The sequence below is a fragment of the Xenopus laevis genome, chromosome 5S, assembly GCF_017654675.1.
Source record: "Xenopus laevis strain J_2021 chromosome 5S, Xenopus_laevis_v10.1, whole genome shotgun sequence".
NCBI classification, from domain to species: domain Eukaryota; kingdom Metazoa; phylum Chordata; class Amphibia; order Anura; family Pipidae; genus Xenopus; species Xenopus laevis.
Genome location: NC_054380.1, coordinates 79,440,899 through 79,462,489, shown reverse-complemented (window position 1 = coordinate 79,462,489; position 21,591 = coordinate 79,440,899). Strand labels below are relative to the sequence as shown.

Genomic DNA, 21,591 nt, shown 5'->3' with positions numbered 1-21,591 from the left:
TTTAGTATGTTTATAGAATGACCAATAAACAACTAATTGCAAATAATTGATAGTTTTAATTTTTATATTCTATAGATTTTATTTGGTTTTGTCTTCTGACTCTCCCCAGCTTTAAAAAAGGGGTCACTGACTCTAGCAGCCAAAAAATGATTGCTCTATGAAGCTACAGTTTTATTGTTACTTATTATCTTTCTATTCAGGCCCTCTCTTGTTCATATTGCAGTTCCTCGTTCAAACCACTGCCTGGTTGCTAAGGTAGAAACTACCAGTCATATGTGCAGAAATTTCAAATTGGAGAGCTGCAGAACAAAAAAACTAAATATTTCAAAAACGATTAATAATAAAAAAAAATTAAGACCTGATGCAAATTGTCTCAGAGTATTACCTTAACAAATATAGCAAGGTAACAGTACTTATTATGGAATTACATGGGACACTCTGCACAGTATTTAAATGTTATGGAATGTTCTGGTATAAGGTATAGATTTTTAATTGTATGTTCTACCTTAATAACAGTAAACAGATATTCTTTATTTTAATAGTAGATGTACTTGCTACTAACCTTTTAAGTGCAGTTTATATATAGATTATAGATCTATGCTCTGTCCCAGAAGTACCAACATGTAGCCCTATGGAAAAGCTATCCTGCCTAATGACTGTGGAACCAAACGAATTTTGTTGCAATAAGAAACGTATCAGAGCTGCATCTAATATAGCTTTGTACTGGCCACTTCATTCTTTCCACTCCATTTATTTTCATTTACAGATTTGGATGGGCCATGGTTGGGAGCTCAGAACTTGCAAAGGTTGGATTCCAGCAAACAGGAGAAGCATGGACATGACGAGGAATCTGTTTGTGGGCCTGTGAGCCCAGAGCTTAAAGTCAGGACTGAAGGTGCCTCAACTCCTGCTTGGTGTACTGAAGGTGATAAACAGCTTGCAAAATCCCAAAAGGGTAAAAATGAAGATGAAACTAAATCAAAAACAAAAGTAAATAAACTCATGAAATCAATGAAACATGAGAATCCAAAAAAGATAGTAAAACAAAATTCTAAGGAGTCAGTGGTTTTAGTAAGCTACAAGTGTTTAAAGGCTGCTGCAGCAGAGTCTGTGTCTAAACCCTTTGAAGGCAGGCCTTCACATTGTCATAAGGATGGACGTAACCACATGCAGGGCTTTCTGCCAGGTGACACTAAGTCCTCTGGGTTACAAACATTACAAAAAGGGCATAACTCTCTTTCATCTAATGCAGGCACTAATAAACCACTGTTGGCAACATTTGACTGTACCCAGAGAAACCAGAGCAGAACTTGGGATACTGGTAATCTAACACCTTTCTCCGCTTCCGCCATTTTAGGTACACTCAGCATACAACAAGCAGGTACTGGGCTTATACCACTGGATAGCGCTCTGCAGACTGTTGTTCCTGAAGAAAGCTGCCATGGTAGTCAAACCATGATCCCTTCAGGAGTAAGGACAATAGTGGTTAAGCCATGTAACAAGAACCCATATGAGGGCGAGAAGGTGACTGTACTTTTGGGTTCCAAGACAGAAATTGGTAATGATGGTGTAAATAAAGATGGATTGGAGGAGCAAGGGCATGTTTCCTTGCATGGTGGAATGGCACCGTCACTTAATATGGACACTGCAGTTAATAAAAATGTTGCACTGGATACACATTTCACACCGACTGGAAATGAGAGCTTCTCTAAGGCAAAAAGCAATCTGCAAACTACTATCTCAAAAGAGGTCCACATTGTTGTAAGCAGTGATACCATTAAATTACCAGATATTAACCTTACATGTGCTTCTTCGCGGTTTTCTGATTCCGGTGTCGAAAGTGAGCCCAGCTCTTTTTCCACTCATCCAAATCCAGAGCCGAATGTGGAAGAACCAACAGCACCAGGCACAGTTTTTACAGATAAAGTATTGCCACATCTGTTGCTAAAACCAGAGTCAAGTTTTAAGACTGCAGTAGAAACCCACTGCACTGAGAGTACCAGCGCACTGAGTGAAATTCAGTCATCTTTGACATCAATCAACTCATTGCCTTCAGATGATGATGAGTTTTCGCCAGATGATGCCTCAAAAATATCTGTCACAGAAAGTAAATTAAAAGACAGTAAAACGGTTATAGATTTAGGTACAGTTGACTTGCCAAAGACTGACAGCAAGAACTCAAGCATTCTCTTGCAACCTCAGTGTGTTGTGTTTTCTGACAATGAAACTATGTCATTACATTCTTCCCTTTCAAGTATCAGAGATCTTTTTCAGTTTGTCATTTCAGATGAGGAAACTCCAAATGAAGTCAAAAGTATTCCTGTCCCAATGTCAAACAGCATAACCACTTTTAGAGAGCTTCAAACCCATGATGAGCATCTCAATGTCATACAAGGCAGACCGAATACAGAAGTTATTGTTTTTGGGGAACATTCTATAATTCCAAATTCAGTCGCATGTGATAACCAGCTGCAACAAGGCATGCTAGAATATGGTGAAGCTGGACTAAATCAGACTAGTAAAAGCTCATCTGCAGTAACTGGTGAATCCCAAACTGGCTCTGCAAATCTTTCCTCTAATAGCAGTTCTGATATGGTGAAGCAAGGCTTTGTTGAGAATTACTTTGGATCTCAAAGCAGCACTGACATTTCTGAAATTAGCCCAGCCGATGATATCAAAAATGCTGCAACTGCAAAAGAAAATATAAAGCAATTGCTAGATGGCCCACCCGTTTCTGAAGAAATTGAGGAGGAGGAACAAGATGAAGAAATGATTGAGAATGGCTACTATGAGGAGACAGATGGCCCACTATATAGGCCTGATGATACAGTATGTGAAGTTGAATTTGAGTCTGCCAATGAAACATGTTTAAGATCAGAGCAAATAAGCTCTGAGTATTTAAGAGATTCCATGAACATGCCTGATGTTTGTACTCCTAGCTGTTTTCCCTACACATTGAGAGACTCTCCTTGTGGCACCGCATTTCCTTCAAGGAGCATGATTAACACTATCACAAAACAGCCAGGTGACCCGCCATCAAAATGCCTTTCCTGGTATGAAAGTTCTCCCAAGCCTTTAATGCTAGCGTAAGTACCTATTGTGAAACCAAGCAAAATATATAAAGTAGGATTCAAACAAATAATACAACAGAAACACATAATATTTAGGGCTTGGTTAACACGAGTAATACATTGGGTCAGAATTGTACAGTATAGGGTGGTACTCTGTTGCAAAGTGTAAACATATGGGTTTTCATGGGTTTGTCCTTCTACAGTTGTGTTCAGAATAACAGCAGTGTGTTTAATAAAGTGAATAAAGCTCAAATCCTTATAATAGCTTTTATTTCCATACATGCAAATGCATTGGGAACACTGCACATTTTATTTCGAAACATGATTTATCAAATTTGTGTTATTCCTTTACAGAAAGTGATAAAAAGGGAATATTTCAGAAAATAGTAGTGTTTGCATTCTTCTTTACAAACTCAAAGATTCACTGTATAAACTTAAAAAACTTTTTCAGGATATTGCTTTCCTTTGAATCACTGAACTAATATTTAGTTGTATAACCACTGTTTCTGAGAACTGTTGTGTTGCATGGAGTTGACCAACTTCTAGCACCTGTTACATTCCAAAATTCTTCAGCATTTCTTGGTTTTGCCTCAGAATCCGCATTTTTGATGTCACTCCCTCAAGGTTTCTAGTGAATGAATGTCCGGGGATTGGGCTGGCCATTCCATAACGTCAATCTTGTTGGTCTGGAACCAAGATGTTGCCCGTTTACTGGTGTGTTTGGGGTCGTTGTCTTGTCAAGGACATTTTTTCTTTGGCATAAGGCAACATGACCTCTTCAAGTATTTTGATGTATTGAAACTGATCCATGATCCCTGGCATGCGATAAATAGGCCCAACACCACGAAAAAAACATCCCTATATCATGATGCTTGCTCCACCATGCTTCACTGTCTTCACAGTGTACTGTGACTTGAATTCCGTGTTTGGGGGGTTGTCTGCTAAACTGTCTGCAGCCCCTAGACCCAAAAAGATCAATCTTGCTTTCATCAGTCCACAAAATGTTTTTTCATTTTTCTTTAGGCCAGGTAATGTGTTCTTTGGCATATTGTAACCTATTCAGCACATGCATTTTTTTCAACAATGGGATTTCATGCCAATAGCTTGGCTTCACATAGACATCTTTTAATTGTGACATTACTCACAGGTAACTTTAGACCTTCTCTGATCTTCCTGGAGCTGATCATTGGCTGAGTCTTTGCCATTTTGGCTATTCTTCTATCCATTCGAAAGGTAGTTTTCTGTTTTCTTTCATGTCTTTCAGGTTTTGGTTACCATTTTAAAGCATTTGAGATTGTTTTATCTGGGCAGTCTATCATTTTCTGCACCTCTTTATACGTTTTCCCCTCTCCAATCAACTTTTTAATCAAAGTACGCTGTTCTTCTGAACAATGTCTGGAACAACCCATTATATTTCAGAGAGAAATGCACCTTCCTTAAATAAGGGCCGTAATTGACACTTGTTTTTTCACAGAATGAACAACCTCACTAATTGAACTCCACACTGCTATTATTTGCAACAATCTATTATTATTTTGAAAACTGCTTTTGTTTTGAACAAGCCTCAATTAATGATTCAGTTACACAGAAACAGCAGCATGCATGTCAGGGTCTGTTGGTTTTCTATTACTCTACTACACCTACTAGTAAATTATTTGCTATGTAGAAATATAATTTCTACCAAAAACAGTGATTGATTAGGTTAGTGATGTTGGACTGCTATTATTCTGAACACAACTGTTCATATTTCCATGTTCTGCCAGTGATATTAATTTCATTTAGACCTCATTCGAATTTCATTGTGCAGGAGTTGGGAGTAATCAAGCTTTAAATTAGAAGCAGAGAGTTAGTATTTTGGGTAGCATGTCATTATATTGTATACAGAGTGTGTACATGAATTGTAGAGGTGTTTCAAAGGTCTTCCATCATAATTTGTGAGTGTACATCCATGGCCAAAAATACTTTTTTATAGTAACATGTTTAACATGTGCTTAACAATGTAAGTCCATCAGCAATGGACAACGTCTCTCCATCCTGATATTTTTGCAGATTAACACAAATTAAGATAATTGCAGTCCTTGCAATACATAATTAAACTAACATCTTTTTAAAGATAATTGCTGCCTTTTCAGATCAAAGCTCCTGCTTTAATTTTGGAATAAATTAGGTTCTTATTATCAGTCATGTGATATATACATCCTTTAATTAGATTTCTGCAGGCCAAAGAAGAGCTGAAGCAGTTGAAACTACCTGGTTTCCTATACAGTGATGTCCCTCAGTTGGCATCCAGTGTTCCATATTTCAGCATGGAGGATGATGATGACCCCAATGAAGGAATACATCTGATTGTCTGCGTGCACGGTCTTGATGGTAAAAAGAAACATAAAACTTTTTTTATCAATTTTAAAGCGAAATCACTAATCAAGACTTGTGTAAAATCATTTATAAATTGAATATACAGCATATGAAATTAACTATTTTCTGATTATATCTAAGGCATTTTTATTTCATTGATACCAAACCTTGTTATATACAGTTGATGGTAAAGAATGATGTGCCATTCCAGAATCCAGCTATGCAATTAAAACATATCAATTACTTACATTAAAAGGGTTGTTCACCTTCAACACTTTTTTCAGTTCAGTTGGTTTCAAATAGTTCACCAGAAATAAAGACTTTTTCCAGTTACTTTCTATTTGTGACTATTTTTCTAATACTGAAGTATAAAGTTTCATTTTTCACCTTTGAAAGCAGCTCAGGGGGGGGGTTCGCCAACTGAAACTGTTCTGTACTGTTACAAATTGATAAATTTAGTTGCTACATTTGTTGTCTTTGTCCCTGCTGAGCAGAATCCCTGAGTTTCATTAAAGGCAGCTGTTAGAATTGATAAAATAGTAGCTAATATTCCACAGATACTACAGAGAAATGTATCAACTAAATGTAGTAATCAAAAGTAGCAAATTGTAACAGTTCAGAATGCTCCTGGATCACTGAGCTGCCAGACTGAGACACTAGAGACACACACTTTAAACTTTGATTTTGGGAAGACCGTAAAAAACAAACGATGGAAAGCAATTGGGAAAAAAAGTATTTGTTTATGGTGAACAATCTGAAAACAACTGAATTGAAAAAAAAAAGTGTTTGTAGGGTGCACAACCCCTTTAATGAGCAGATTTATAAATGATTGCTGTGAACAATTGATACTGATTGATCTATAAAGATTATTGCAAAATGAGAGTCAATTGAAATTACTGGCTCAGGCAGTGATAAATAAGAAATTGATCTAATTGATAGGCTTATGACATCGATCTTCCAGCAAGGACTGAATGATATGAAACTTGCAGGATTCCTCATTTGGGCTGATAAAGCTACCAGAGTGTATTATTTGCTTGTGCATTATAGCAACAGTGATCTTTGTTGGTAACAATAAGCCTATTTTAATTTAGGGAATAGTGCTGACCTTCGCCTGGTAAGAACGTACATTGAACTTGGACTGCCTGGTGGAAGGAAGGAGTTCCTTATGTCTGAGAGAAACCAGGTGTGTAATGTAAAGCAGAAATGAGTACAGCAATTTTTTACATTTCATTATAATACGCTGACTTCTATCCATGTAAGTTCCATTACTTGTACATTTTTAAAATTCTGGCTCTGCTAAGCAGTGGCTACAAGGATCATGGGATGTACTGTTGGCAAATAATTTCGATGACATTACTTTTCAAAAGTCCTCTTACGTTTTTACTGTATTTTATTATTTATAGTTTAAAATGTTTACTGTTTTATTATTTGTATTTCAAATGTATAGTGAGTGAAACATTACTGATGTTGCCCATAGCAACCCATCAGAAATTAGATTTCAACAGGTACAAAACAAAAGCAAAGATCTGATTGGTTGCTATGTTACACCAATAATGCTTCACTCCACTTTTTACACAGCATGATAAATAGAGCCCATAATGTTACTGTTGCAGATTTTCCCTCTATAGTCTCACTGCTCTTGGTTATCATTTAAGGTTACTGGCTCATAAGGTCTCTATTTTCTTTTTTTAATCCTTCTTGAGAGAGCAGGGCTATTGCTTCCCAATAGTGGAAAATTTGGCTATGAAGTTAGATTAGGGGACAGGTCCAAAACACATTGTATAACCAACAATTGGCAAGTGAACATTATGAGACCATCTGCAGTTATCAGTTATTCTGCTCTGGTTATGCTCTGTGCCCTATACCAATGCGTTTCTGTGCAAGTTGCAGCTAGTGAATGTATCAAAAATGGCATTAACATTGATTCACTGGGCACTGTCTGTAGCATCTGTTAATGCAACAAGTATGCTTCCATTTTATCACTCTAGCACCTGCGAAAAAGATACTCTTCCGGTTTCTTCACTTCACTGAAGACTAGCCAGAATATCTATAATGTAGAGCACATGTAACAGTTGGTTGTACCTTTCCGTCTCTCTGAAGACTGTAAATCCTCTACCCTTTCAATCTTTACCTCCTTATTTTATTAGGCTAGTGCCAGATGGGGCGGAAATGAGCCTGCTGAAATGCACAGGCCAATTCCAGCCACCGACCAGCTGCGGATTCCTCTTCTCATCCTCTTATCTTTTCTCATCCAGAAGCCTTATATTAGATCCGGTGTGTACACACTCTGCAGATTTTGGCAAAGTAATGCAAGACTTTGTATTTTGAACCTAAGTCTGCGGAGTGCGTTCTCTCTGGAGCTGGCACAATGTAAGTACAGTGTGAGCAATATACAATTTCATCATCATCCATCAATTGTTTAATAATGGCCTGTCACTTTAGTCATGCAGATTTATATTTGGTGAGTATGTTATGGCCATGGGTCTGATGTGCTTTAATGATATAGTCACTTTCTTGTTTTATTACTAAGCATTTTTTATTGTTTATTTGTAGAATGATACCTTTTCTGATTTTGACTCCATGACTGATCGTCTTCTAGATGAAGTAGTACAGTATATCCAAATTTACAGTGTGTCAATATCCAGGATCAGGTAAATGTTGGCTGTGTGTTAGATACATTTCACTTTATCACGGATCACTTCCTTGATGGAATTTTGTTGGGAAGAATGCTAAATGAATACATAGACCATTATTCCCATGTATATTTTTAAATCTCTTCTCATTTTGATACCTGATTTCAATTAAATTTACTCTTTTATTTTTTGCTGTTTTTCCCTCCCAAATATTCAAGTATTTAGTCAGCAACACCCTGTCAAACACTGCTTTCAGTCACAAACCATTGACATTTTGTAATAAATGTATAATGAAAAGTTGTTTAGTTTGTATCTATCAGTCTTAACAATGCAGTGGAGCGTTAAAGCTTAATGCTTTGCTCTGAGCTCTAATAACGAATACAGTACAGGGTTTGAGAGTGAAGCACATTCTGAAGAAATAACACACTCCTCAAAGCAGTTAATACTATAATAATTGTGCAAATTCCTTAAAACAATATTCTGGAACTGGATATAGTAATTCAGTGTGATAACATTTTAACTGTGTTGAGTCCATCCATCAGTTCAAAGATTAATAAACCTGCCCAAGTTTGTAACATATTTACAATTTAATGTTGATATGATTTTACTAATCATGTTTTCTTCTCTTAGTTTTATAGGCCATTCCTTAGGCAATTTAATTATCCGTTCAGTTATTTCAAGACCAAGATTTAAATGTTACCTCAGCAAGCTGCATACCTTCCTTTCCTTATCTGGCCCACATCTGGGGACTCTGTACAATAGCAGTGCTCTAGTAAATACAGGTGAGGCCATATTGGGTAATGATATTGGTTTATTTATTTGTTTTGTTGGTAATAATATTGATTTATTTGTTTTTTGGGTAATGATAGTGGTTTATTTATTTGTTTTTATTGACACACAATTCAAATCTATAGTTACTATCCTCTTTGGGAGAACCACAATAATTAAATAGCTTGCATTTGGTTTCTTTTCAGTAGCCCAAGCAGTCAGAACAGATGTGTACTGTGGAATCTTTAAGTCATTTGAAAGAATCATAATGGTTGCATCCATCCATGTTTCTTTTGTGCTTATTCCCAAGTCGTGCTGCAGAAATGTACCTTTTGTAGTGTTGACACCTAGCTCCTTCTTATCATAGGAACATGCTGTCATCCCTGATAAAACTGTCGGCATAGTTCAGGGACAGAACTAGTTGTAGGCAGAAGAGACATGTGCCTAGATCACAGTGGGGGCCAGTGGCACTAGGCATGTACCTCTTCTGTATGCCTACTCCTATTCTGGGCCCTGGGGAGTTGAGAGAATGGGAGAGTCAGGTCCCCATCCCTAGCAGCACTGTAAAATGTTTGCAACATAATGGGGGGGGGGATCACGTCAACCCCATCCCCCTGCCCCCTGGCTTCTCGCTCAAATTGTAATAAGATGTGCAAAGTTTGCAAGAGATCTAGACACCTACACTAACCAATCGGCTATTAGTGTTTACTGATCAGCCTTTTGAAAGCAATATCTTTTTGGTTACTAGATTTCTTTGCAGTGACATTTATGACATTCCACCATAAGACTACATTCCTATTTTCTTTTTTGTATTGCACTTGTTATCAAGTTAGACCAGATTACTCTACATTAATTAAGAATCAAATATATTTTACTAGTAGGACACATTATACTGATTTGTATTTCTTTTACCAAGTTACCTAAAAGCAAATCTCTGGGTAATGGGGGAAAGGCAGAGTGCCCAATTGGAGTTTACTGAATAATTTTGTTTTCAGTTAACTTTGCATTTACTTAAAAAGCTGTCGCCTAAAAAATGTATTCCAAATCCTATTTATCAATTACAGTGTATAAATTATTTGAATCTTGTTTCCTTTAGTCTGTGACTTCATAATTTAAGCAAGCAGGCAGGAGCCATTTTGTGGACACTATTATTAAGGCAAGCCTTCCATCATCTCAGAATCTTGTTTGTGCATCAGAATGGGGGACCTGATGTCCATTTCCATGCACAGGCTACACAATTAAATGGTAAAGAGAATGGGGGAATGTGTGGAGAGCAGTGACATCTAGGAAGTGCTGAAATGGAAAACCTAAGGCATAGAGGAGGGGCAGACAATATTTGATTGACAGTTGAGATTTTTAAATGAGTTTAAAACATCTATTGCTTTAATAAAAAATAGAGTTTGGATTTCATGTTTAATTTGAAAATGACTTTTATTATACAGCTTTTTATGTCTGGATGACAGGTCCACTTTAAGGTAAATGAGCAAAGTGCCTAAATGTATTATTTATGGTATATTACATTTGAATATGGTCATACCTGTTTTTCCAGGCTTATGGTTTATGCAGAAGTGGAAGAAGTCAGGCTCTCTGTTGCAGCTAACGTGCAGAGACAACTCAGACCCCCGACAAACATTCTTGTACAAACTTAGCAAGAAACCAGGTATAGATTTATATTACTTTTTTTTTTCCGTACACTTGTATATGTTTTTATTGTGTATACAATGAGATTGTGTGCTAAAAAATGGCCACTATGGTTTTAGTTTTTTATTTTGCATCTTTAGTTGTGTGTTGTAATGGTAACAGGTTAATTATGTTTTTCTTGTATAATGAAGTTTTTGATGTAGGTAGATTTTGTCCTAAAGCTGGCCATACATGATGTTAGAAGCTGGCAATTTGGCCCCTCCAGAACAACCATGCCCCACTAATATTTGGCTGGAAATCTGGGGGCTGATAGGCCAAGGATTGGACCAAACAAATGTATGGCCAGATTTACAGGACATTTACTCACCCTAGCTGACCACAACTTTCTCTGATAACTCCTGTGGTATTGTATTATAATAATTTTAAAAGAAACTCTAATGGGGAGTTGTATGGGTTTATGGTCATCCGATTATTGCAAGTATGACCAGCGTGACAAGTTGTAATGAAGTCTAAGACTTATGTCATATGTGGCGTTTTTTCTCTTATGTGGAAAGAAAACTCCCATCCGATTGCATGCGCAAGTGTGCATATTTAGGCAAAAATCTACCTACTGTACAATCTAACATCCTGCAGAACTGAGTGGATTTGCATTCACCTCCTGAAACATAAGGCTAATGGCACATAGAGCTTTTGACTGCAGTAATTCAGAGATCATGAAACCCCTCATCTTCTATCTTTGTTCTACATATCACTATGCCTAAAAGGGAAGGATCCCTTATTGCTGAATGTTAGGAATGTATACAAGGACATGACTTTTCTGAGCCCCTTTCATGACATTTTAATCATGTATGGGTTGAATAGTAAACCACTTATAAAAGCACAATTTAAGACTGCATGACGGTAAAATCTTCTCAGGTATTCATTTGTTACGCATAGTTGTAGAAGAAGTTATTTTATTAATTAATTTAGATCAAGGAAGGAACTTAAAGGTTTATTGCTGTTTTTTGAACTTAAGACCATAAATACGCAGAGAAGTTAAGCTTAGTTAAAATTAGAGAAATTAGAAATACTGGTAAAAGATACAATTTTCTGAATATATGGCAGGCACTCAGATCACAGGGGTAAAACAAAACCTCCTTTCTTACAAAAGTATGCCAAGTACAGTGTTGTGCATTTTGTGCTGTAGAACACTTAAAGAGATGGTTCACCTTTAAACGAGAAGGAAAGGTTAAAAATAAGTAAGTCTTATCAGAAAGGTCCATCTAAATATACCAGTAAACCCCCAAAGTAGTGCTGCTCTGAGTCACACTGCAGGAACACTGCATTTCTTTCCTTCTATTGTGTACTCATAGGCATCTGTATCAGACTTCCTGCCTTAAGCTTAAACCGCATTGCCCTGGGCAAGAGCATGCTCAGTTTGCTCCTCTCCCCCCCCCCTTCTCTGCTGTAATCTGAGCCCAGAGCAGGGAGAGACTCAGGCAGGAAGTGATGTCACACCATGTTAATACTGCAGTTCGTATCCTAAACAAACAGAGAGTTTCTAGAGCTTTTTACTCAGGTATGGTAAAACATTCTACAGAATAAATATAGCATTCTAGCTTGCACTATTGCAGCTAATCTATTGGCAATAAAATGCCTCCGTAGCTTTCCTTCTCCTTTAAGTTAACTTTTATTATGTTATAGAATGGCCAATTCTAAGCAACCTTTCAATTGGTTTTCATTTACTTATTTTTTATAGTTTTATTGTTATTTGCCTTTTTCTTTTGACTCTTTTCATCTTTCAAAAGGGTGTCGCTGATTCCCTTTTAAAAAACAAATGTGCTGTAAGGCTACAAATGTATTGTTATTGTTACTTTTTATTACTGATCCTTCTATTCAGTCCTCTCCCATTCATATTCCAGTCTCTTATTCAAATCAATTCATGGTTACTAGGGTAATTTGGTCCCTAGTTACCCGATTGGTAAAGATGCAAATTGAAGAGCTGTTGAATAAAAAGCTAAATAACTCAAAAACCACAAATAATTAAAAATGAAAACCAATTGCAAATTGTCTGAGAATATCACTCTCTACATCATACTTAAAGTTATCTCAAAGATGAACAACTCCTTTAAGGTGACCATACAGTGGCAGATTTATTCTACCATATTGGGCCCTTTAGACTGATTTGGCAAATATCTGCACATGTATTGGGCCCTCTGACAGAACCACCCAACCAGTATCTGGCTAGTGGACCATATTGGCGAAAGGTGGGCTCATTTGGCATCCTTGCCAAACGAGTAGATTTTATAGTGTATGGTCATCTTAAGTCATAGGATTGTTCAATACCATTGAAATATGGGATTTGGTTGACAAGGGGTTCTTTCCCTTTTTCTCTGTTTTGTCAGGTGTATGTTAAACAATTAAATATCAAATGCATGCACTGGAAATGGACATAGCAGCATCACTCTCTATTAAAATTCCAGACCATCTGCCAGACTTGTATAAAGTCATGATCCAACAGGATACTTGTGATACCCATAATCTAACCCCCATCCTACTTTGAGGCACTGACTGTGGTCATACCAAAACCAACCAGAAAACACAAATATTTGCACTTTATAGCGTCCCGTGCCCTAAATACATATAAAGTGCTACCTACCAGGCTTCCCAAGTTTACCCCGATAAGCCAGGCTGATTGATACTGATAGATGCTCTCTTTGACGACAACCTATTTCTTACTATTTGGTTCATCTGGCTATTATTTGGACCTGTGAATAAATTGGTCCTATTCCATCCCGTTTCCCATTGATAGCATTCCTTCCCCTAGAACTCTCACTCACAAGTCCACTTAAACTTTTTTTAATATGTGATAATAATGTTAACAGATATTTACAATGTACCAACATATTCTGAAGTGCTGTTAACTAAATGGTTGTATACATTGAATTTACATACAAAAACAAGCAATAACCAGTACAGGAGGTAAAAGTGACGGCCCTAAAAGAGCTTTTATCTGGTTCTTACTGTAATCATTCTACATATTATTTTATTATAGGCCTGGAGTATTTCAGGAATGTGGTTCTGGTGAGCTCCTTGCAGGATCGGTATGTGCCCTATCACTCAGCTCGCATTGAAATGTGCAAAACTGCGCTGAAGGATAAACAGTCAGGTAATTTGCAATATTGTCATATGCTAAACACACTCCGTAGTAGAACTAGATGCTGACAGGTCCAGGTGCAAAATATAGAACAGGATACATAACTTAAAGGCTAAGGAATGAAGAAATTACAAATTTGCATGCTGTATGTAACCATTCCAGGACTAAGGTAATGGCTACAGAAGGAGAGCCTAGAAGATCCTCATTAAATGTGGTCCACACTCCAAATGTCCGTATTTCTCAAAGTGCTTTCTCCTTGCTTGGTGCGCCTGCTGGGCTTATTCCCTAAAACTGTTGGGTGTGTTGCTGCAGACTGAAACTTTAACTTAAGCCCTTGCTGGAGGAAATCCTCCCAAATCCTCTTGGAGGCATCATTTGGAAACTTTGGCTACGCTTTTGGGAAGGTAATAATTTCCTCTGAGGGTCTGGTGACCTTTCCAATGCAAAGCAATGCAGACGAGCCTCATTATTTTTGCAGCATTCCTATCCGTGACCTGTTTCAATTACTACCAATATACAGTTTATTATGGTTTCTCTTAATGTTTACACTCAGCATGATAGTTCTAATAATTCAGGTACACTTGGAAATTCTAGACGAAAAGGCAATATTACAGCAAGGAAACTGCAGAGTAGCTGAATCACAGCAACTCTAGGCTCCCAAGATTCGCAGTTATTTTCTCAGGGACAGGACTTAATACCTGTAAAAATGCACTCTTTCAGATAAACTTACATATTGTTTTCAAAAGTTTGGTAGAAAATACAATGGTCTTGTTCTCCAGTTTCCATATACTGTTCAGATTCAGAGCAATATTCTATGAGTAGCCCATCTGAATCTTATTGGGGAAACTTTTTTCCTAGACTGATCAACTGATTGACCTGTTCTGGCTGTTTGGCAGTGCTAGTTAAAAGTCTAATAGGTGATATGAAGAATCAAGCAAGTTATATATGTTCTCCTTTAGGGATGAGGATGAAAGACTGGGGTTGTTAGTATCGAAAAGCAATATTCCTTTCTCTTCTGTGGTTCCGACTCTTGAAAAATAAATCTGCCCTCCTATAGGCCTTATATTTAGCTGCTTATGCTACAGGTATATAATGTTTTTAATAGCTGTTACATTTCAAATACCTTTAAGTAAAATGTTTAATGTACATAAGAAAGTTGCCCAGAATTCGCTATTTTCTTTCATTGTGCAAAAAATTGTTTTTGCTTGGAGGATCACTTTTTATTAGGAACAAGTTACCTTCTTGGAAAAGCTGTATGAAATGCCGCAGTCATTCTACTTTGAAAATTAGTGCACTTGATCATAGAATCGGAACTATTTCAGCCAGAACAAAAACCCAAATTTTCTAAGAAGTCTTGGTCTTGAATGAAATTGAACTTAATAAATCAGATTTTGTATGCATATTCTACGTTATTGAAATTATGCCTGCTTTGTCGGAATAGGTATTGGAAAGCATCGTTATTTTTTTTTAGGGGGGGGGGTTCAAACCAATCCTGAATTTTTCATGAAGTATTCAGGCAAATCCCAAACTGAACTGGAAAGAAAGCGTGGGAATGCATGATCTTAAAAATTATGCGACTTTCTTAATCGTGTAACCTAAAGTCACATGATTTTAAGAGTACAGATTCATATCAGACAGGCACCTAGATTAGGTAAACTCCTGCTGAAAAGGATCTAAATGCAGCATTCCATAAACCCCTTGAAGCTAGCACACTATGGCAAGATGGATTGTGTCACAATCAATCCAAAACATACAGTTGCCTTGGATAAGAGGCCTAGTAAAAAGTATTATAGCACACTGGGAACCTCTAGTGGCCAAACAGAGGTACAACTATAACCTTTGAAAAATAATCCCAGAACAGTGCTTTAAGAAAAAAAGTATACGTTTATTTCACATATTAAAAGTCAAAAAAGCACCCCATTATGGGGTACTTTTTTGACTTTTAATATGTGAAATAAATGTATACTTTTTATCTTAAAGCACGGTTCTGGGATTATTTTTCAAAGGTTAAAGATGGATTGTGTTCATCTGCAAAATCATACAGGAGGACCAGGAGAAAATTTCTTATAATTTCCTTCACAAGCACAATATTTGTGGAACTGAAGCACATATGGACTTTACTATGTATATTTTGCATGTTTTATACGCTATACACTTTTTAGCTTCTTGCAGCTTTTTCTTTTATGTTTGTATCAGTGTGTGGATCCTGCTTGTATCCATCTTATTTTTGTGATTTTTTTTGTCCAGTTTCTGCTCATACTTTTCTATATCCATTGAAAGGCATAAGAGACACGCAGCCGGATAAGAGGTAGTTAATTCATTAACTCTGCCTGTAAGGGTAGTGGCAGACGGGGAGATTAGTCGCCCTACTCTCCTACTTAGGGTGACTTATTTCCCCAAATGCCTTCCTGCTGGCAAGAATACAAATCGCAGGCAGAATGGCATACATTTCCGAAGTTGCCTCATGAAGAAACTTCGGGTGACTTCGGAAATCCAAAGCGATTCGTATTTTTGCTGGCGGGAAGGCATTTCAGGGAGATTAGTCACACGAAGTAGGGGAGATTTGACGCTAGGCGACTAATCTCCCCATCTGCCACTACCCTAGAAGCAACAAGCCCAGAAGTCTGCTCTGACAATAGGGAGCAGATTTTATAAGGTTCATATTAAATAAAAAAAAAGTAAGTAATAAAGTAAATTTGAATTTTAGAGTTTCAAAATTCACACAATCAAATTTTAATCCTCCTATTCGAATGTACATTTGAATGTGAGACCATGCAAACAGTCCTAAAACCTGCTGAGTTCATGTACAAATCAATGGCAGAGATCCATTGAGCCATTTGGATATGTTACTAGCCTTTCTTTGAGGTTGTTTTTTTTTCGGGAGAAAAACTCAATTTGTACGAATCGAATACGAATACAATTCGAATTTTTGGGCCAGAACTATCCGATCGAATATTAGACATTCACATTTTTTCTTAAATAACCTCCCAGTCGAATTGTGAGTATATTTGAATTAAAACATTTTTACATGAATTCGAAATTCAACCTTTGATATATGGGCCTCTAACTGCCTACAATAAAAAGAACTTGCCAATAACAACATCTTTGTATTTATAATAGATATTGATATTTATAATTTTAACACTGCTGTTAAGCTCTGTGGGCCATTTTCAGTACATGTTTGTTTGGCAAAAACTCCCAACCAATATCAGTCACTTTTTTCAGTCAGACAGGTTTAAACAAATTGGACAGACATATAGGAGTGTGGACGTTGCGTGGTGGGTTGTGAATCTGAGATCATAAAATCCTTTTGTTGCAACATTGATATTCGCTATGTTTGTCCTTAAAGGACCAGTAATGTCAAAAATTTTTACAAAAAAATTCGTTCTAATACAAGGAAAAAAAAACACCAACACAAATTAAAATTTAAAATAGCAAAGAATTTATTAAGAAATAACTTACAGAAACTCCACTTCCTGTCCTCTTCAGAAACGGCGAAAGGGCGACCATCCATCTGCAGCGCTCGATTTCTCCTCCTGGCTATACACTGACAGCGTGTCCACTGCCCGATCGCCTTCTCCAGCTCTTCTTCATCCAGCAGCAGTAGGAAGGCGATGTCTCCCGCTCCTCCGCTCCAGGAATGCAGCCCTGACTGCGGACCCCGTGCCCACTCCGTCACTGTCAAGGCAGCTGAAACAAAGCAGCCAGAAAAGAATGCGTCCAAGGAAGAACGCTTCCAGGCTGCTGGTAAAACAACAATCCCATAGGATTCCTTTTCTCCAAGAGTAAAAATCCCTACTTGCTCCCAGTCTCTCGTGGCGCCACTGCCTGTCACTCGCCGCCTTCCCGGGACATGACATTTGCTGGAGACGTTCTGCTGCCTGCTGCCTTTCCTTCTACAACTTTGCTCGCTCTCCTGTCCCAAACTGTCGGCATCCGCTAATAGGTGGACTAAGCTTGGCTGCGCGGAGGAGGGCAGGAGCCTTGAAAGGCTGTTGCGGGGGAGGACGAGCCCCAAACCTGTGGATAGCAGAGTGCAGGGGGGAAGTGATGGCCACGGCTGCCTCTAACCCCTACCTCCCCAGCAACAGCATCGGTATCCATCGTGCACTCAGACTCAGGGGGAGGAATGCAGCCTGGAAGCGTTCTTCCTTGGACGCATTCTTTTCTGGCTGCTTTGTTTCAGCTGCCTTGACAGTGACGGAGTGGGCACGGAGTCGGCAGTCAGGGCTGCATTCCTGGAGCGGTGGAGCGGGAGACATCGCCTTCCTACTGCTGCTGGATGAAGAAGAGCTGGAGAAGGCGATCGGGCAGTGGACACGCTGTCAGTGTATAGCCAGGAGGAGAAATCGAGCGCTGCAGATGGATGGTCGACCTTTCGCCGTTTCTGAAGAGGACAGGAAGTGGAGTTTCTGTAAGTTATTTCTTAATAAAGGATTTGCTATTTTAAATTTTAATTTGTGTTGGTGTTTTTTTTCGTTGTATTAGAACGAATTTTTTTGTAAAAATATTTGACGTTACTGGTCCTTTAAGGGATACTGTTATGGGAAATATGTTTTTTTTTTCAAAATGCATCGGTTAATTGTGCTGCTCCAGTAGACTTCTGCACTGAAATCCATCCAAGAGCAATCCATGTCTCACTGAGACTCCTTCAGTTACATTAAGTAGGAGAAACAATAGCCTGCCAGAAAGCAATTCCATAAGGCAGCACTGGCTCTTTCTGAAAGCACATGACCAGGCAAAATGACCTAAGATGGCTGCCTACACACCAATATTACAACTAAAAAAATATACACTTGTTGGGTTAGGAATGAAACTGTATAGTAGAGTGAATTATTTGCAGTGTAAATAGTGTAATTTAGAAATAAAAACTGCACCATAAAAATTATGACAGAATCCCTTTAGTTTAGTGTCACAAACATAGGGTTGCTGGAAAGCTCTCTCTCTTATGTGTATGGCCAAAGTTAAAAAGCAATTTGGTTTCAAAAATCCATCGCCCTAATATGCTAAACATTCAAGTCCCTGAATTATCATGCTAGTTAAAAGGAACCAATGGCATGTTGTTAAAAATTGGTGGAAAGAAAAGTGCATATTAACAGGTGCCCCAAAGGTGTGGCAACTACTGTATTTGAAATAATTAAATAACTATGTCTGTTTCTTTTCTAGGGCCAGTTTATGCTGAGATGATCCAAAATATCCTTTTGCCTGTTCTGCAGAATAAGGACTGCAATTTAGTGCGTTATGATGTCATACATGCTTTACCCAATACAGCAAATTCTCTTATTGGACGAGCAGCCCACATTGCGGTTTTGGACTCGGAAGTATTTTTAGAAAAGTTCTTTCTTGTCGCTGGTCTCCGATATTTCCAATAGAAGGAAAGCACTGCCAGACATGTGTAATACCTCATTAACAACAAATCTCAAAATGTTATGGTATTCAAGTATTCTCTGCCATTGTATTTTGAGCAATGTTAATTTTTTTTTTTAACTAAATATAATTTATATTCTCCAATTTGTAATACACTGGTGATTATAAATGCTGTGTATATTCAATGATATTTTGCAGGGTCGGTTGCATTCTCTCACGTATGGCACCAGCTGACATTTTGATGGAATGTGCAATTTCATATATAAGAAGCTTCTTTATCTTCATGGATTGGCTATATATTTGCCTGCTTTGCTATTTGATTGGGGTCTTTATTTGAAGCTTATTTCCATAAAACATGTTATAAAACTAATAAGCAGGAGGGTAAGATATATTGGTTATGTCACTAGAGGGTGGCTTAGAACCTTCAAGGCATCATGTAGAGTAGACTGATTTATTATGTGGCCAGCTGGTCTGACCATTAGATAACTGTGCAGTTTTACCATTGTTCTAGATTTCTGCACATTTTGCTGTACAAGGTCATGTTCTATGAAATCACTCAGTTACTTTTCTTAAAGCCCATGCTTTGTCCTTCAGATATTTAGTGGTTTGATGAATGCTTGTAATTGTGCAGGCCTTATACCTTGCATCAGTGTGCATCTCTGAGGTCCATGTGTTTGTACAAGGCTAAGGGCCTGAAAGGTTACAATGAATAAATGCTGCTGAAGGAAATGTTGTTGTGGACGTCTGTTTGATCAGTAATTAAGAAGCGCCCCAGTCATAGTACATAGTAACATTAAGTCCATTAAGTTTAAGCTTTTAAATCTACTGTATATGTAACCTGCCTAACTGATAGTAATAATGACTACAAGATGTAGGGAATCCTCTTACACAAAATCATACCAGTAGCAGGTGTGTAATGACGGAATGCTGTTTTATGTCCGCAAATGAAAGTGAATCTCCTTTTTAGACTCCCCCTTTTTGGGCCTGTGGTTTTTACTTTCATTATGGGTTCCAACAACAATGACTCAATTTTAATGTATGGTTATTCTCTTTTGAATGGAAAGGAACCAGGTTGTTGTATAATAGCTGCAGAGTCGCTGGCAAAATATCACTGAAAGAAAAAAATAATCGGTTCTTCATTAATCAATAAATGTATCTGTAAATATTAGACATGGTGAATTTGCTTATGTGAGCAGATAACTGTTGTGAGAGGGAAGTATAATTTACAAGAGGGGGTACTTTATTCACTATATAATACACAAAAGCCATGAATGTCTTGTAAATTAAATCCTTATAAACAGTGAGTTCTGATGTTATCAATTATAAACGGTGAGAAGTGATGTCATTTGTCGCATGACTCACTGAATCTTGTGTATTATAATAAATAAAGTACCCCCTGTTGAAAAATATTAGGATATTAGAAGTTACCTCAGAGTTCTATGACCTGTATAAAAACAATCGGCCTTCGGCCTCGTGCTATTATATGTTCATGAAACTCATCGGTAACTTATAATTTCCTTATAATTTACAAGAGGGGGTATTTTATTCACTATCTATTGGTGTAAAGTCACAGTAAATAAATAATGACGCAAGCAAATGCATAAATATATCATACCACATGGCAAGTTCATCTTCCCTTCTGCATAACTCTTGCCATCCACTTCCTACTGATGTGATATTGGGCACTTAATCAGGGGAGATATGGCTCAATTTGGTATATAACCCTATACATCAGTAAAAGAGCACAGCATTAGGGTTTTTTTCAGGGCATACTGTAGCTCCCTTTGGGTCCTCTGGTTCCTGATTGTGATTTGATAAAACCCCTTGATCTGACCGAGTAAATGAGTGAGATGTCCTGTACTGCATATTTGCTTGGAGTTCTTTGATCCGCTTTATTATTATCATTAACATGTATTTATATAGCGCCAACATATTGGGTAGCATGCTTTACACATACAGACAACTTTAAAATCATATCAGATTGGGAGTTCTGCATGACAATTTCAAGCTGATATGGCTCTCCAGCCAACAGGGAACCCTTGCTTCCTACAGCTGAACCACTTCACTGACTGTGTAGTCATACTTTCATGCCTAAATTGCAAAATGATGAACTGGAAGGAAGGCATTATATTTCAAGTAAGTTAATGGCCCCCATGACTCTGTAACGGCTTGTAAAATCAAGTTTATAGCTTTATCTAAAAAGCACACATTTGGGAATCCACTTGTTAGCTAAATGCAACTTTTAACAAGATTCAGAAATAATACAGTTTCTAAAATCCAATATCTGTTGAAAGTGCACATAAAGTTGATAGCCCACTTAATGTTTTCTTGAAATAAGATATTTATTTGCCACCTAGATTTCTGTCTACTACTTGCCCAGTTACTGATTAGGGGATTTGTTATGTTATGTAATGAGTTTTCTCCCTTTCATGCTATAGCATTATTTTTTACATTGAATGCCTCACCTTTGTATTTATTTAAATAATGCTGCAGATGTATTCACAACTTTAAGGGTCTGGCCACACGAGCAGATTCAGGGAGATTAGTCACCAGGTGACAAATCTCCTCTTCTTTGTGGCGACGAATCTCCCCGATCTGCCTTCCGCCGGCTAAAATGTAA

The 21,591-nt window shown here is 37.6% G+C and overlaps 1 protein-coding gene across 9 annotated transcripts in view; it reads left to right on the top strand.

The window, feature by feature from the left end:
- Positions 1 to 20,139, top strand: part of fam135a.S (family with sequence similarity 135 member A S homeolog) — a 69,984-nt gene extending 49,845 nt beyond the window's left edge. For 7 of the 9 annotated variants that reach the window (XM_018265510.2, XM_018265507.2, XM_041564693.1 and 4 more), the window contains 8 exons: positions 767 to 3,086; positions 5,281 to 5,441; positions 6,518 to 6,609; positions 7,980 to 8,077; positions 8,690 to 8,841; positions 10,377 to 10,487; positions 13,503 to 13,616; positions 18,771 to 20,139. In XM_018265510.2, the coding sequence (XP_018120999.1) occupies positions 767 to 3,086; positions 5,281 to 5,441; positions 6,518 to 6,609; positions 7,980 to 8,077; positions 8,690 to 8,841; positions 10,377 to 10,487; positions 13,503 to 13,616; positions 18,771 to 18,976 (3,254 nt within the window). In that variant the 3' untranslated portion in view covers positions 18,977 to 20,139. The remainder of the gene's footprint in view (positions 1 to 766; positions 3,087 to 5,280; positions 5,442 to 6,517; positions 6,610 to 7,979; positions 8,078 to 8,689; positions 8,842 to 10,376; positions 10,488 to 13,502; positions 13,617 to 18,770) is intronic. The other 2 variants (XM_018265515.2, XM_018265512.2) reach the window with 2 other exon arrangements.
- The last annotated feature ends 1,452 nt before the right edge of the window (positions 20,140 to 21,591 follow it).